The sequence below is a fragment of the Melospiza georgiana genome, chromosome 1 (genome assembly GCF_028018845.1).
Source record: "Melospiza georgiana isolate bMelGeo1 chromosome 1, bMelGeo1.pri, whole genome shotgun sequence".
Classification (NCBI taxonomy): domain Eukaryota; kingdom Metazoa; phylum Chordata; class Aves; order Passeriformes; family Passerellidae; genus Melospiza; species Melospiza georgiana.
In genome coordinates this window covers 80342178-80354279 of record NC_080430.1, presented here as the reverse complement: position 1 = coordinate 80354279, position 12102 = coordinate 80342178, and the positions used below count along the sequence as shown (strand labels likewise).

Here is a 12102-nt window from a genome sequence, read left to right as displayed (position 1 = left end):
CTTTAATGCTGTGTATTTCAAAAAAGCAGTAAAACATCCCTTCCTTCCACATTCTTAGGTATTTGGCAAGCACTGCTTAAGTACCTTCCGAGTGACATTTATCCTTCCATATCACCATGACTGCAGATGGAAAACACAGAGGAAAATGCTCAGTGGAGACCTTTTACTTTCTTTTGATCCAAGTTTACTTCATTTCAGTAGCTCATTCGATATTTTATGCAGTTTTTTTTTCTAACCATCCCTGCACAGTGAGTCAGGTGATCCCTGGTAGTCCATGCACAGCTCCTGTGTCTCTGAGCCATGCTGGGTCACAGCAAACTGAGTCGTCACCTTATTTTCCTTTGTCTAGCTGGAAAGAAGTGACATGTTGTATGAGAGGATAAACTGCAAACTCCTCAATGGGATGTGCACCTACAAATCCAGCAAAGGCACACACACAGCAGCCAAATGCTGATTTTGTGCCTGCTCCAGTACCTGCAGTGCTGCAGAAGGAGATACACCACCAATGTCACAAGGTCAGCACTAAAAATTACTGTGTCTGTTCAATGGGGAGTGGGGCACAGAGAGCAGCGTACAGCAGGCAAAACTTCCAACAGTGAATCCCAAAGGTGCATTTTGGTAACACTTCCCTGAATGAAGAATGCCATTGACAAGCATTATGTATGGCTTTCCTTCCCCTTTTCAGTCAAGTCTTCTACTGAATCAGCTACAAAAGATAAGCTCTGTGACACCTGACTCTTGTTCTTCAAACAGTATTTCTTATTTAGTAAAGCCATTATTTGAAGTTAAATTTGCAATCAAATAAAGGCAAATGGAAAACAAGTACAACCATTTTTGCATAAGATTTCAGCGAGATTTAACATGTACATTGAAATGGATTGTCTAGAGCAATTTCCCAAACTGTTCCTGCATGCACTCCTGCAGTTAGAGGTGGTCCTCAGAGACTGTCTCAAGCTTCTTCTCCTTGCACAGCTGCTAATTCTGTGAGAACTGTGTTTTAATGGTAGTAAAATATATGCACAGATACAGTAACATGCCAAAATTGTAAGGGATGAAGCATTTTAGTGGGAAATGACTGGAAGAACAAGGAACATAGGAGTGGGAACTCTGTGTTTTCCTTGCTATGAAAATGCAATAAATGCCTGGTTCTTGAATCAGTCACAGCAAATCCTTGTACCTTTGCTACTGTGCAGATGAGCCTTATTAGTCAGGTATGAAAAGATGGATAAGGAAAACCTAAAATTTTTTTACCAAAATCCTTCTATTTAAGGGTCTTGGGGCTTCCAGACAGAAACAGGAGCAGGCAAGCAGGGAAGCTTTTCAAAACTGCCTTCCTTCTGTGATCAGGGACTTTGCTAAACATGCAAGCTACTTGCCAGGGCTCTGTCATCCATGTGGGTTCAGCTGCCTTGGGTGACTTCACACCTCAGAGCACCAAACACCTCAAGACACAGAAAGTTGTTTTTATTTGCTTCCAGGCTGCTTCCTCTTGCTAAGGTGCCCAAAGTCTGCATGTTATTTGGCACATCACAAAAGCAGAACAGTCAGCAAAGGAAAACATGTGAAGTCAAGGATGTCCACTGTCCAGGTGGCACTAAAATCTATGAAATCCACACATTTGTTTTGATGGCACCCTGATTAACTAGGCAGCCCAGAAAAATAGAACATCTAAATATGGATTTATAGTAAAGTCATCAATCTCTGAGTTGCCATGTGAAAACCATAAATCAGATTTACTAGCACCTCTGGCTGTTGTATTTTTGACAAAAGTAGACCATATAATGAATAACAATCTATTATGCCCAAAACAGATGTGAAAAACCCCAGGATACTAGAATCAGGCTAGCAATATTAATTTCAGTGTCTACTGTACCATTACCACTTCATTTCTAGAGAGCCTTCCACCATATTTAGGCAAATCTTGACACAGCCTTTCATTATTTGTAACTTAAAAGACAAACTGATATTGTAAGCCTTAGTCTCCAGGCCTGTTTTAAAAACAAAAATCTGAAACAGAACAAAACATCTAGCATGTACAATTCTAGGTATTTTCATAAATTGAAAGACCAAGAGTCTGGCAAGAGAGTAATTCACACCAGTTTTTCTATACACATCTGAATCACTGCCTATAGTGTCTTAAAACAAACTTTGTGATTTTGATATTTTCTCCCTAAAAAGGCTCTCACACAGTTGTCACACAAGAAATGCAGCCTTCTACCTTCTGTTTATAACCTTCCTTAGAGCCAGCCATTTATCAGAGTTGTGGGCAATGACTTTTAAAGAGGTCCATAATCCACATGCAAAAAAAAAAAGAAATCAAAAGCCCTTTCCAGTGCCTTCCCCTTGAAAGCCTTCTACAAAATCAGTGAAGAATGCTACCCTCTGCTTCACACAGTGGTAAATAACCAGACAGGCAGCAAAAGGTTAGGCCTGAGATGTACAGAAAAGATGGACACCATTTAAAATCTTACCTTCTGCACGTTGGGTTTGATGCACCGAACAAAGAAAGGGTTTGAAGAACTCAGCGTTGCCATTAAAGAATGAAGTGATTCCTGAAACACAGGTAGAGAGAAGACAGTAGCTCACAAGCTGGATTTTTGTACAAGCAACATAACCCCAGACAAGAGCTCCTGCAGCTCAGCACTGCAGACAGCATCTAACTGCAGCACCTAGTGGTGCACACCAGAAGTTACTGCACCCTGGGAGCTCCTGCTTCCAAAGGGACGGGGTCAATTCCTGTGCGTTCCCTTCTTCCACTGGCTCTTCTGATTAAAACTGCCATCACTGTTTAACAATGAACAAGACTCACAGATTGATAGGAAGAAAACTGTTCTTAAGGAAACACAAAATTGTTGTTTCAGGGATCTTTCAAATGACCGCTTACGACTTAGGATCCACATTCCCAAACAGCTAAATTTGAGCAAGTCAAAACGAAGCATAAGGGGTCTATGGCAAAATCCACCAACTCAGATTTCCTCTTTTCACTTCAACCACCCCAAACCCACTCATTTTCCATCTTCCCTGAAGACAACAGGTTTTTTCCTAGCTTTAGAACTCTGAATGATCCAATGCACATTAGACTATCAGTCTAACCTCAGCCTGGAGATAAAAATCACAAAATCCCTCAGTCCTTTTATGATTATTACTTTAATTACACATCCGCCCCTTTCCCGCCTGAGCCATCATTCCGTATCTTATTCCAACTTGCCTCATTCTGTATCATTAAGTATGATGAACCTTTTTAAACTGAAGTCTTGCATTTACTTTGCAGAGATACAAATGATTGTACAGGAGAGGAGCTCAGGCTCAAGAGCCCACAAAGTTAGCAGTGGTGAAGTTACACCCCTCAAAGGTGGCACTTTGTGTCAGGCAGCAGAGAGAGTACAGAGAAGGCTGCCAAGGAGGCAGAAAGTGCACATTTTAAAGGAGCAACACTGTGTGTCCTGCCATATGTCTTGGAGCAAAACTGTCAATGTCAGTCTGTTATAACAAATTCTTGCTTTAATCTGCAGACCAAGCACTTACTTGGTGATTGAACATGCAGTAAAAAAGGCAGCAGGCAGAGTTATGGCTGTGCACACACTGGTGCAGGGCAAAGTGAGGAAACAGCAAAATTACTGGGAACATAAATGGCAGTTCTTAGTTTGCTTGTTTTGCCAGCCTATGGACCAGGGAGTTGAGCAGCAAATATTAAACAGAACATACAAAGACAAAAATCTTTGTGTAAAGACAAATATTTACAGCTCTGAAAAGTATAGCTTCATTCTTATTAAACCTGTGTGAACATTACACATCTGTGCACAATTCTCTCATCCCAGGCTCCCACTTGGAGCCTGGATTGGAAAAGTTGGTCAGTCTAAACAAAAATGATTTAAACTATTTTCACTTTCACCTTGGTACAACCAGCCAGATTCTGCACAGTGCTGCAAGCCTCTAAGTCACTGTCAGGTGATGAGCTAATCTGGAGCTTGCCCTGGTAATCAACAGGCTGAAACAGATGGTATCTAAACTCTGCTCCTCTGTGTGCACCCCCAGGCCTGCATTAGGCAGGTCATCAAATGAAAAGAAGAGTCAACCATTTATCATGAGAATAAAACTGTGAAGGCAAAGTTCTTATCTTCAGTTGAAATAAAATGGACTAATCCCTGTAAGGCTTTAAAACATGTACAAAACACCCAACCTAATTCTCTGGGGAAGGCATGATGTGAAGGTCAACATCTTGTAAAGCAGCCCAGCTGGTTAATGGTCAGTTACTGCAGCGTTAGATAAGAGGCAATAATGTTTTGATTTCATGTTTTATCACCCTTATGTTTTCCAGGGCCTCTGACAGAGAACAGAAGGACTACTACAATTTGTTCTACCTTGCCAAATGAGCAAAAAACATGGTCTGTTTTTGTAAGGTTAACATTTTAAAGGTCTACTTTGCACATCTAGAAATAACCAAGTGGAAACAGTACCTTAAGTTACCCCAGAAAACCAGCAAATAACACCATCTCATGACAAGAAATGGATACTTCTGAGATGAGTTATGGTAGCACAAGCAAGCTGTCCCGAAAATACATCAGTGTTTTTTAATAAAAGACATTGTGTGTGCCCCAGCATACACTTCTTGCTGTTCTGCCCAACACTTAGCAATCGTCTGTTAGGATAAAATCTGCCCTTAAGGGGTTTGAGTCTGCTCTTCTTTAAAAAAAGTGAATGAACTCTGCAAATGCATATTAATTCAAACAAAATGAAAGGCAACTAATCCAGACTTGTACTCATGCAATTTAGGAGATGTTCCATGCCAATCTTTCCCTTTTAAATAATTTGCAGATAGACTTTATGCTAGATTTCAATTTGGTGCCATTTTTGATGAGAGGCTATAAAGCCTCATAAAAAGGTGTTTAACAAAAATGCCTTCCAAACTTTAAGTCAAAGCAAGGCAACACCTTAATGAGGTATTTATTCAGCACTTATTTTTCTCAGCATTCAGGCACTGCTGTAAGGCTTTGAGGGATTTTGTGGCTGGATTTAGATTATAAAGACAAATCAGGACAAGAGAGACCAACTTCAGAGACGAGCTTTAAAATAAGAACAAATAGGCAAGTGGGGAATGCAACAGGAGTTTTGTGGGGATGGTGTGACAGAAAGGTTAGTGCCTACTTGAAGCAAGCCAGGACAGTCAATCAGTTAATCAGCAAGGGCAGTGTCATAGCAGAGACAGCAATGTTTTCATGCTCAAGTTTTGCCTTTCTCAATCTGCACCTGCTCCTTACTGACCAGGGTCTGTCTGTCACTGATTAGCTACAGAGCAGAGCTGACACATTAACTGACCTTGAACTGGAGGCTGACAGTAGGCTTTCGGTGCTTGCTTCCACATTTAAGAGTGTCCTGATTGTTGCGACTTGAAACGTGTTCAAACAGATCATAGATGAAATCAAGACTGAAATGGAAAAGAAAAATAGTATTTCTAAAGTGTATCTTAGCAGACTGTGAGGTTCACCACCGTAGAACGCAAAGAAAGCACTGTCTTTTAGCAAGAAGCTCCACCATCAAAAACATGCTTCTTGATTATTTTCTCACTTATTTATTTGCTTATTTTCTCCACAATCTTTAATAAACAATAGATTTTGCCTTTGTAGAATTTATCCAGGAGAGAAAAAACAAAACAAAAACAAAACAAGGAGGATCTTTCTTCTCAATTCCAAACACATCATTAGGGAAATTAAGTGTGAAGTCCTGGAGGCTCTACTGCATTTCACTCAACCAAGACTGCAGCTGACTGCAACCAGAATTGTACCTGAACAAAGACTAAAAAACAAGACTTCCAGCTTGGTTAGGGACATAACACAAAACAGGCACCCATGCAAGTCTCACTTTCAGATAACAGCTGTGCATGCTGTTTTCTACCCTATCAGTTGGGTACGCTCCTCTTAGCATTTCTACAGAAACACAGATATTTTAAATGAAGCTCCATACAGATGTTGGTGTAAAAGCAAAACCAGGCCAAGCTCATTTAACTAATTTAATATTTTTTTGCCTAGATACTTCAGTTGACAGATGTTATATCAGAAATGTCACAAATCCAGAAAAAATAACAGAGGAATTGCTTATTAACGGTTTCCCTGGCACAGAAGGGCTTAAGGAATTTACAAACAAACAACTTGCACAGCAAGGCAGGATGACTGGATGGGATAGGGGAGGGCACCAGATGAGACAGCAACATCCAGGCTCAGCTCCCTCTTCTTCTGCCATTCCTCTGTGTGTCCTGGAGTCTCAACCAAACACCTACAAAAAGGATGTGGTACCACCACAGCTCACAGGGTACCACCATAAGGACTCTAAGACCTTACACAGCAGAATGACATGAGACATGCAGGTACCAAAGGCATCCAAGCTCAGACTTTCAGTCAGATAAATCTTAATAAAAGTTGTCCCCTCAAAGCAATTGCTATATGGCAGTTTGCACCCTGGCAGTCTCCGACAGCAAGTGTTCAACCAATTAGGGAATGCCAGAAACACAAACATGAAGTAAAAACCCACACATGCACGCTGCCTATGAGGCACTCTGAAACAGTTAAAAACCATGACCCCATTCCAGCATCCTTACTCATTACAGAGCAGCAAGTTAGTTCTCTGGGAAGCCCCTGGACTGAACAGCAACAATAGTACAGTGTAGGTAAACTCAGCTTTGTGAGAATCGATTACAGTCAGACCTGCTTACAGGCAACTCTGATATGCTCATTTCTGTGATATGATATGCTCATCTCTGTGTCATTCTGTGCTCCTTTCAGGTCTGTCAAGGTTCTGCTGCTATGCAACATCTAACATATTCAAACTCCAGCAGAATTATGTGTTCAGTCCTGGCAGAATTAGTTGATACAACACCCGTTAGCATCATGACCTTAACAAAAATCACAGAAACTTACCTGCTTTCACGTAACAAGTTCAGGAGATCATCTCTAAAAGTATCCCTGTTCTTCTCCAAGATCCCCCTGACATCATACTGGACCTAGAAGGAAAGAGAGCTGGTTCAAACAACAAGTCAAACAGTCAGGCACCTCTCACAAGAGTGGTGCTGTAAAAAGTGCTGAGGGAACAGAGCGCTTTAGTTAATTCTGAGCAGCCTTGGGGGAAAATTAAGCTAATGAAAGTTCTGCTTGGAATAATTTCAGCAAATAAAGAAATTACCTCCCCAGCGTAGTGCTTCACTCCAAAGTTGTGAACGGCAACCCTTGGTTTTACATAAAAAGGATTGTTCTAATTGGAGGGGGGAAAAAAAGAGAAAAATATTTGGAGGGGGTTGTCACATAATCCTCTCAACCCATACCTAAACAGACCATTGTCTTCCAGTAAACTCTCTGGAAGATTAGTGCTCCAAAAGCAAACAAGCAACTCATGATAATAGGATTTGTTAGTCTGGGCTGCTTCAAATGCAGTAATAACAGATTTATAGCACATAAAAAGGCATTATACTAAACCTGAACCCCATCTGGCAGAACCATCTATAGAAGGCACTTTGAAACAGAAGGCTCTGTCTTAAACTGGCAGTTATGAAGATTGGTGGATATGCTTGCATCCCAGAAATTGTGAAAAATAATTCCAGTATCATAAATAAAGGTAACATTAATCTGAACAGAGGAAACATCAAGTAAATGACATCAAGGTAAATGCTTTATTACATCAAGGGAGACTGAAGATCTAAATAACCTGAGCTACTGCAGGTTGACAGAGTTCTCATTTAGAGTAGAATTCGACTTATTCACCACAATGGAAGCCTTTAAGTGAACAGCAACAAGGATAAGTTCTTCCAGTAACCAACTCAGACTTGTCAACAAAGTACATGCATTGCCAGGGAAGTAGGATCACATCCAAAAAAGCCTCTAGAACAATGCACCCATATGTTTGAACCATGAATTTCTACCAAAGCAAAGAGATCCTACATCATTTGCACAGCAAATATCAGCAAAATATCACATACAGCATGCTGGGCATTCAACTTCTCCAATAAGGTGGAGTCAGTAGCTTGAGGAAAATGGCTCTCCTCATTGATGAGTGCTAACAGTCCCAGTTTCTAGAACAGAAAGAAGAGGCAGAAGATGAATTAGTGCATGGAGCAACACAGCTGTTGTCCCCTGTTTGGAAAAATCACAGTCCTTGAAGTTGCTGTGTGCAGAGAGGCACAAAACCACTCATACACAACTAAAACCCCACTATTGAAGGTGACTGTAATCCTGTTTTTCTGGCAATGTTCCTTTTGAAATATAGAGCATATGATCTGTGGACAAAATAAAGAAAAACGAGCTACTGGAAGAATCAGTTCTCCTGACATAGGCAGTTTTTAGATGCATACAGTGATATTGCCCCAGAATCTATCCCCAGCCTCCAAGACCTCCAATGATCAGGAGTCTCAGGAGTTTGTGTAAAACAGCCTTTTCAAAAGAGTTTCTTTCATATAATTATCCACCCAGTTGTTGAACCACTGCAAACTTTTAGCACCCACAGTGCCCAGAGGGAGAGCTAAAGACACACAGTTTAACTTCACCCTGGGTGAAGCACAACCTCCCTTTGCTTTACACATGCCTCTGTGTGTGATTTCCTTTGATGCTCCCCACTTCTCATGTAGAAGAGGTGGTAAACAAAGCAAGCTACCCCACAGTTAATTAATGTGTCCAGCAAGCTCCAGGTTGATAACAGCCTCTCAGGAAAACACAGTTGTCCAGGTGCACATTTTAATAAGCCACTTCCCAAGGGCGCAGAGCAGCTCCTGGAAAGCCATCCTGCCCTGACTGCAGTCACGTCCTGCCCGCTGGATCCCCTGCCCGCTGCCACTCGCGTCTGTGCCCGCCTGAACTCCGCAGTCACACACCCTGCCACGGAGATAACACACACAGCCCGCCTTGCACTGATGGCAGGAGACAGCATGCATCAAGTGGGTCTTTTTATTCATCTCCAAATGTTGCTTTTTTATATAATCACACATGGAGAAAAGTTGCTGCACGGAAAAGAGCTCACAATAGAATCCTTAACACAGCCATAGATGAAAATGACCTGATTAAAAGTTTGCTACTTAAACATGCAAGATCCACCATTTTCTTCACTTGTTCTTTGCATTGAAAAATGTTTTAAAGACACATTATCTCAGAACAAAAAACTAAAAGTAGGTAACAGCATCAAATTCTTTCTTACCTTTTCAATAAGATCCAAGCACTCTCCATTGTCTGTCCAGTCAATATCTTCCCAAATTAGTCCTTCCCTAAAGAAAATAAAGTGGGCCTTTTTATTGAAATTATTTTAACTGTAGAAATAGCAGAAGCTGGTGTATTTATCTTGCAAATTAGAGTAAAATCAGCTCGCTTTTATAAATACACTGCTCCAGACAGAGACTTTCAAAGGAAGCCAAGGTAGCTGCAAACTAAGAATTCAAGTGAACATGATATTGTCAAAATTCTTTCAGATTGCTTCTCTCTCTCTTACCTGCTGTATTCCAGTTGCTCCAAGGAAAAGATGTGCTTGTTGAAATACTCCTGAAGCTTCTCATTTGCATAGTTAATATTGAACTGCTCAAAACTGTTTACCTAAAGAGACAAGAAATTTTCAAAAATGCATACACTTCAAGTATTTTACTTTGCAAGCAAGGGAATGGGTTAGGTAATAACATACTTAAAATCAAGTTCCAAAGAAGATGACAAAAATATGTAAAGCATAAATAAATAAAGCATAAATATCAGACAATCCATTTGAATAAGATTTTGAAACTTACCTCAAAGTTTTCAAATCCAAATATGTCCAAAATCCCAATAGTCTTGAAGTCTTCCTTGCTCCTGATTCTGCTATTGATTTTTTTAATGACCCATGCAAAACACTGAGAATAAAGTGCCATAGCCATAGAATCTCTGCTGTCTATTGCCTGTGTTAAAGAGGGAATAGACAACACATCAATCACCCCACGACTGAGAATTGACAAGATTCTGCTGGTCAGTGTGCTTAGCACAGCACAAAACAATGCATAATGCAAGCAGCTCCCTATTTCTATGTAGTTTGGCAGCAATTTTATTAACACTTACAAAGCATCATGATTTGTCCTTTAACAGTTTAACTTAAAACAGCTGCACTTTAAAATGTGGCCTTAAAATTACACTTCAGGCAGCATTCAAAAAACTAGGAAATTATAAACTTCAGGTGTGGAGGAAGGAAAGAGAAGTGTAGGAAACAATACCTTAATTCACCCTTTTCCAGAGGGAAACATAATGTTATGCATACCTATTTCTAATTGTCTTCTTGTAAATGATAAAAATATTTCTCCTGAAAATTTTGAAAAAACATTCCCCTGACACAAGTGTCAATAGTGAAAAAAATATCAGCCTACATGTTTAGAATTTGAAAAAAATGGGAAGTAATCAGTGTTCATAAAAATAACAAGGGACAAGCAATAAGCCCTGGCCAGAATTATAGGATGGGATCTCAAGAGATTATACCCTTCCCAAAAAAATCTATGTAATACTTTTGATTACAACTCTGATGGATGAGCTAAGGTTCTGTTCTTGAGTGATCACTGATTTCTCTAGACTTGAAGACTAAAACATCTTTCAAAGACCCTAGAAACATGTCAAAATTGAGATGCCTTTACCTGTTGTATACTAAGAGGTGTTAGGATTTCTTCTCCCCTGAGAATCATTGACCTCTGAGTCAATGCCTCTGTTAGCTGTGTGGAGTCCAACCCCAGTAACTCAGCAGATCGACCCAGGGCTGGCAAAAGAGAAAGACAAATATTAATATGTCCTTAAATATATAAAGCTATTAAACCAATTTGGTTTTTACTATTATTATTACTGCTACAACTACCACCACCATTTAAGACGCTCCTGAAATGACATGGATTAAAGATGAAAACACAACAAGAAATTCTAGGATACTGTTTTGCTGCTCATGAAAAGGCATAAATATGAGCAACTGAAGGAAATTAGTAGTAGAAGTACATCAAAAGTAAGTCACGAATATTTATTTTTATCTTAATGCTACATCAAGAACTTAATCTACTAACACATTTTTCCAGACACAGACATTAATAGACTCTTTGTCCACATGAATGTGTTTCCATTTTCCTTGGGATGATGAGGATTAACCAGTGACATTTTTCTTCCATGCATACTTTAATATTCAGTTTTGCTATAATGTGGTATATAAAACAGTACATAATTCTACTCTCTAATGCCATGCTTAAGCAAACATTTTAAATGCCCACCAGCTCAATCTTTAGACATACCAACACATTCTTTCAGATATGTAATTGAAATACTGCAAGCTCTAAAAAAAGATACTTTCAGTGGAGATCCTGGTTAGGGAATGTATTTGAGCACTTCTGTTTTATCAGCTTGAGAATATTTCAAAGAAGGAATTAGATTCAAATAGAATTTCATTACTGTTAATGGAATAAGTATGTGCCCAAGGTCTTCCCAAATTAGCATCCAGCAGCAGACTACTTTGCCTTATCTGTCAAATCCCATCCTCCTAAAGTAACATTTTAATTAACATTTACAGATGTTAAAAAGCAGTAAAACCCTTTCACTCCTTGTCCTTGCTATGGTCAGATATACTAACAACAAATAAGGCTTTCAGAACCCCAAAAAACATTTAGATTGGGATGCACAGCCTTCTCACCTGTTTTAAAGGACACTTGTGCCCCTCCAGCAGTGATGAACTCAACATTTCCCAGATGCAAAATGCCAGCCAACAGCCTCAGAACTTCTCGTACTTCCTCCCTGCTGAACTCCATCACTTCCATTGCAGTCTGGAATGACATGTGAGCTTCTTCAATAACATGCAGAGACTCAAAAATGGGAGGCCTAAGGAAAGCAAGTCAGGACTAAAAGAGAGCTGGCTCGAGTCCATTCCTTTGGTTTCATCCCAAACTGAATACACTCTAAGGCATCACTGGGACATCTTGGAACATGTAAGCATCACTCTGCTTTTAAGAAATTTCATTTTGATGTGGTAATGATGTTGCAATTTGCTTTCAAATCCATCATTAAAATCATATAAATATTGGATCGACCTGCTGAGTTGTGCATCAGATGCAATTACTAAAATTTGAATTATTAACTGATTGCCTCCTGCATG

At 39.8% G+C, this 12102-nt stretch overlaps 1 protein-coding gene across 1 annotated transcript in view; it reads right to left on the bottom strand.

The window, feature by feature from the left end:
- Positions 1–12102, bottom strand: part of MYO10 (myosin X) — a 163511-nt gene that overhangs the window by 48844 nt on the left and 102565 nt on the right. The window contains exons 10-19 of the mRNA XM_058029124.1: positions 11644–11773; positions 10613–10731; positions 9746–9892; positions 9460–9560; positions 9172–9238; positions 7964–8056; positions 7174–7242; positions 6912–6994; positions 5317–5425; positions 2472–2552 (exon numbers count right to left, since the gene is read on the bottom strand). Of these exons, the coding sequence (XP_057885107.1) occupies positions 2472–2552; positions 5317–5425; positions 6912–6994; positions 7174–7242; positions 7964–8056; positions 9172–9238; positions 9460–9560; positions 9746–9892; positions 10613–10731; positions 11644–11773 (999 nt within the window). The remainder of the gene's footprint in view (positions 1–2471; positions 2553–5316; positions 5426–6911; positions 6995–7173; positions 7243–7963; positions 8057–9171; positions 9239–9459; positions 9561–9745; positions 9893–10612; positions 10732–11643; positions 11774–12102) is intronic.